General features: G+C 48.2%; 2 protein-coding genes across 2 annotated transcripts; both read left to right on the top strand.

Annotated features, from left to right (window-relative positions):
• Window positions 1-1,857: 1,857 nt before the first annotated feature.
• On the top strand, window positions 1,858-3,549 carry TEOVI_000539500 (uncharacterized protein; the record flags this gene model as incomplete). Its single annotated transcript, XM_067220394.1, has 1 exon — window positions 1,858-3,549. One exon carries the CDS (start codon window positions 1,858-1,860, stop codon window positions 3,547-3,549), a length of 1,692 nt encoding a protein of 563 aa, XP_067076495.1.
• A 241-nt stretch (window positions 3,550-3,790) lies between these two features.
• TEOVI_000539400 (uncharacterized protein) lies at window positions 3,791-5,047 on the top strand (the record flags this gene model as incomplete). Its single annotated transcript, XM_067220393.1, has 1 exon — window positions 3,791-5,047. One exon carries the CDS (start codon window positions 3,791-3,793, stop codon window positions 5,045-5,047), a length of 1,257 nt encoding a protein of 418 aa, XP_067076494.1.
• Window positions 5,048-5,358: the final 311 nt, after the last annotated feature.

Below are 5,358 nucleotides of genomic sequence, written 5' to 3'. Positions count from 1 at the left end.
AAAAAAAAAACAAAAAAGCAACAACAACAAAAAAAATCAAAAAATTTAAAAAAAAGGGGAGGGAGGGGGTACGTTAATTTGGATTGCGTGGAATGAGGGTTGATATTTTTGTGCAGGTGACTGTTGTGTTGAATTGGTGGTTGGCGGTGCTGTTCCGTAGTCGGTCAGAAATATATTTGTTTTTTTTAAACACGTTAATCGTATTGGTGTGGAATGCGTGTCAATGTTGTTGTCCATGGGAAGGGGAGGCCGGGGGGAAAATATAAATATGTAAATAAAATACAGCCGAAGTTTCCGCATTTGCCGAGACATGACCAACTTCACGTCGCTTACGGCCATACGCTTGTTTGTATGGAGGAATGCGAGTTTATTGCTTTTTATCCCCCATCCTTTCGAATTTTATTTTCCTGTTATTACTCCATTTTATATTTATTATTTGTTTACTCGCGGAGTGGTGGGTACAGGAGGTCGCTGCGAATGAGTTCCCTTCGTTTTGATTTGATTTGTTTCTTTTTCTTTTCCCCCTTCGTGTAATCAACCGTCGTAACACTCCACATTGAACTTTATTTTCTCCACTAATCTTCTCGTCCACCTGTGCCATCCCTTCCTTTATAAATATATATATATATATATTTGTTTAAAGTTTCCTTCGTTTTTTTCACTTCTTTTCCCCGCGGCCGTTGAACCATGTCTCTTTCCTTCTCATGTCGCTCTCTTATTTATATCTCCTTTTTTTTAAGAAAAAAGAGAGATCCCTCGTTTCTTTAACTGACACACGTACATGTTGAACCGTAGCGCCTCCGCCTTTTTTGTTTTTATTTTTTGTTTACACTCTCCATGTTCACTTTAAGGAGACGAAAAACAAACAAATGAACAAACAAAAAGTGTTGGATGATGAGAGGTAATATAATCGTCAGAACACAAATGTTTCTTTATGACTGTAGTTGCTGATGATGTGAGGCGAAGGGTAAGCATGATGAAAGTTGATGTTTATTTTATTGTATATATGTTTTTTTTTCTGTTGTGTTTGTGTTTCTGTTGGGCGAGTGTTTTCCATTCGTTTCCCTTTTGTTAAGGCTACGGTTTCTCTTACTTTTGTGAAGTTAAAAAAAAAAAGAACAACAAAAAAGACGGAGAATAAAAAGAGAAGCTGCGGGAATGAAACGAGACATGTGCGAAGAGAAAATGAAAGAAGGGACGACTGGCGGTGGCGGTTGTGGCGGGGGGGGAAAGTTGAGTCAATTCGGTATCTCTAACTGCCTCGAATGGGAGTGACTTTATTTCTCGTCACGTCGCAGCTTCACGTGTATTTTTTTTTTGAAATTTATCTTTGTATCGTCTGTCTCGACTGCCGCGTAAAGTAATTTGTTTTTCCTCGTTTTGTATAGGGGAGCGAGTCGGAGCGTAAAAGAAAAATACACGAGCGCGAAGGGGGAACGTGTCAGGTTTGACAGTTTTACCGACTGCCACAGTTTGGCATGCGTGTGCTCTTGTGGTTCTCTGAGGGTTGATGGAAACTTTCGGGAAATAAAAGTTATAGCAATGAAAGGGGCAATACTCCGGAGAAGAGGGGAATGGCGTTTTTGTTTGGAGGAGATGATAAGGTTCTGCTCAAAAATGTATGTGTGGGCGTATATATATATATATATATGTTTTTGTGTGTCTGTGTGTCTGTTGTTAGGAAACCTATTCGTCTACTCTGCACCTCCAGCTTCCCGTTAATGCTTTCAGTAGCAAACTTTGCAGCGTGTCTTTACGCGTTTCATCGTTATGTCTTTTAGTTCACTTCTATTATCTTATTTCTCACTTGCTTTTGACACATTAGGGTTCGCTTAGAGTAGGCGGAGGGTTCTGCACATGTCACGGCGTGCTGAGGCCCTGGGGGCACTCAATCCACAGCAGCAACAACAAATTATCCATGACGAGCACCCACGTATGATCGGAGTGCAGAATGAGCTGCTGGAAACGAGTGTTAGCGAACAACTCAGCCCTCTTGCAGGATTCCTCGTGCGAACACTCAACCGTTGTGGTCCTCTCACGCTGAAAGCTCTCGCTGAAGCTGTCAGGCAGGAACCCTTCGGAAACCCCTTGAGGAGTAGCAAAGGTGGCGGCGCAAGTGTTAGCGGCGGCAGCGTCAATGAGGCGGTGAAGCAGGTAAGCAGCCCGATTCCGCTTCCCGTGACCGCACCAAGTGATATTGTAACCGATGCAGCTATCAAAGAGATCATGACACGGTTGCTGTTGCACCGCGTTGTGCAACATGACCCGTCTTCCAGTACTTATAGCGTGGCACTGGGATACGGATTATTTCTGCGCACCCTCTTCCCTGTTGTTGTGCAGTTTTTTCAACGCAACTTCGGAGAGACGGGTGTGACAATTTTAATGGTGTTTTATCAGCTTGCCGTTGTACCATGGGAGGCAGCTCTGCGACTGGCAACCGAGCGTCGGCCGGCGCTTGGCGAGGCACTTCGTCATTGTGCACGGGAGATGGAAAAACTGGGTCTTATTGAATTTCTTCCAGATAAATTGCCGGGACAAGCTGCAACGGCATCCCCATCTAATGCCGGCTCGGGGACGCGTGTAGAGGGGCCTGGGGAAACGGTTGCAGCGGACGCTTGTCTGCAGGAACTTTGCCGGTTACACGTTCCTAACATTCTCTTTGAGATGCTCCGTGACGCCATCCATCGCCACCTTCTTGCCGAGCGGTTCGCCGATGGCAGCGGGTCAAACGGTGGTGGCAGTGTGGCCTCAGCCATTGTTGAAGCCTTTACCGCTTCTGCGCGCTGCCGTCGGTTTAGTGAACGCGTGTCCGGCTTTCCAGCGGCTCGTCCCCCAAGTAGCGCATCAATGCCGCTTCGTGCACTTTTGCGTGAGGTACCACACCCCGAGCCCACTGTGACGGAGGTATTAAACCGTATGTGCCGCGCAGAGGGCGATAACATAATGAGCTGTGGTGGCGGTGCAGGTGTAGATGCACTGGAAGGACCGTACCGCTTTCGGTATGATGCGGCTGTGGAGGCCATGCAACGGGACTGTTGTGAGCGGATGGTGTTCGCGCGCCACGGTGTGCTTGGTGTGCGGTTGATCAAGTTGCTTCTTCAGCACCACCACATGGAGGATCGTATGTTAGCTGAGGAGGCCATAGCGACACTCCCCCGCACGCGAGAGGTGCTTCATGCGATGATGCGTGACGGGTATGTGCGTCAGCAGGAGGTACCTAAGACAAGTACATTGACTGACCGGCTTCCAAAGAACTCTATTTTCCTTTGGGGATGTAACATGGAGAGTGACCTCCTGCCCACTGTACGGCTGCAAGTGGCAATGGCATTACGACTAACGATAACACGGCTCGCGATGGAACGAAATAATGGTGTGGGTCCCGGCACAGCAATGCCAACTCCAATGAACATCGTGGCGTCTGCTACCGCTACCATAAACGGTGATGTTCATCCAACCGGTGGTTCTTATGAAAGCAAACACGCAGTTGCGGCCCTGGAGAGCAGTGCAACGGCGTTGATGGACATGATGCTAGTTTTGGACTTTTACTAAAGTGTGTTGGGAGGGTGTCCACTCACGGGTTCGTATTTAACTAGGACTCCGTCTATCAGGTGCCGGCTGTCCTCGTTACGGAAATGCTTGCAGCTGATTGTTACTGCTTCATCGACTCCCTTATCACGTGTTTTTTTCTTTGTTTCCTTGTTTTTCTAAACACTGCCGGCGCTACAAACTTCGGCTCTTGACTTATAGTTAAGTAGTGTTGGATACATTTCGTTTCTTTTGAATCCACGAAATGAATTACACTGCGGCCCGCAAGCTGCAGGAGAGGAGGCAACGGAGAGAAGAGAAGAGGAGAGCACTCTCGCTAGTGTACGCACAACTTCAGGCAATAATAGAAGCTGGCCGTGGTAGTAAAGATGATGAAGATGAGGAGGCATCAGAAGCGCCAAGCGTGTCCATGCAGCAGAACAACATTGTTCTGACGGCCACCACCAACGTGACGGGTGGACTTGGCCGACCTACGGCGTCCGCTATGAGGAGGTACACCAACAAAGACCGCCGCCTCCCGACAATTTTCCAGGAGCAGCGGCAGACCACCCACAACATTGACCTGTTGTGTACTGAACTCAAGGGCCAAATATCAAAGATGGAGGGGGAGTTTGGCCGCCGTCGCAGGGCGCTTCAGGGCTCTCCGCTCGGTGACGTTCGAAACCGATTGGTATCAAGATCCAGGACACCTCTTACAACTACACAGCTGCAGAAATACAAAGGAAGAAGCGATTCGCCTCAGGATGGGGATGTTAGTGGTGGCGAAGGTAATGACGGTAACAGTGGAGGAGTTGAGACCGGACCCCGACGCGGTGATATTGAGCGCGTGCGTGTTGCTGCTGCAGATGAGGGTTTACGAGATGATCAGTCCGTCTCTGATTACGCTGCGGAACCCGACATCCCAATGTACTCTCCGGGGCGTACCCTCCGTGACGAGGTGGAGGCGATGGATGATTCCATCAAGAAGGTGAGCCAATGCATGGCCTCCATGATGTTATTAGAGGAGATGGACTCAGGCAACCCCTGGTGGGAATCTGCTATGCTTGTCCGAGAGATGAAGGCGTGCAACATTCGTGCAAATTATCATGTTCGTTGCGTGTTGAAGTGGATCGTTCGTGCGCAGGAACACTTTCTTCTGGAGGCAGTCTCTAAGAATAGCCAATCGGCTCGTTGTAGCGAAGAGATGGTGTATATGCGCGAGCAGGTGGGCCTATTTTCCCAGCGAATCGAACAGAGTAGGAAACTTCTGACGGAGGTGGAGGCTGAAATTGCGAACTTAAAAAGTTCCCTCAATGAGGCTACTGTGATGCGGAATGAGCTACTAGAACAATTGTTGAAGGAGGCCTGCGAGTCTAATATGTTACCGCCGGGATCCACAAATCTGCAGTCCGCAGAATTGGTGATGCTATTGGAGTATGTTATGTGGCCAGTATCTCTGCTCTCAGATGTGGAACGTGTCAAGGCTTGGGTTCAATCTCAGGACACTCAGTTGGATGTATAGACAGCAATATTCAAGTGTTGAGGTGAGTTCGCAAAAAAGCCGTGTTTCATCGGCTAATAAACTTCACCAAATGCGCCCGGTGTTATCTGTCTTTCACAACTGTGCGTATTTACACGTGTGTACTTTATTTTGCCCTTTCCTTCTCCCTTCGCAGGGAGTCCGGGAGAGCTTTTCACCCTATGAGCAGCTAAATTATGTACTTCCTGTGCTTCTCATAGCGGATGGGATCTGTTCGCGACAAGCGTGTAGGGTACGTTTTGTCTTCCTGCTGGCAGCTTTTACCCCAAATTCCTCCGTCTTTCCCCTTCCTT

The sequence above is a fragment of the Trypanosoma equiperdum genome (genome assembly GCF_001457755.1).
Source record: "Trypanosoma equiperdum strain OVI genome assembly, contig: ctg_1146, whole genome shotgun sequence".
Lineage (NCBI taxonomy): Eukaryota > Euglenozoa > Kinetoplastea > Trypanosomatida > Trypanosomatidae > Trypanosoma > Trypanosoma equiperdum.
Note: the sequence above shows the minus strand (reverse complement) of the source record. Positions and strands in the feature narration are given on the sequence as shown.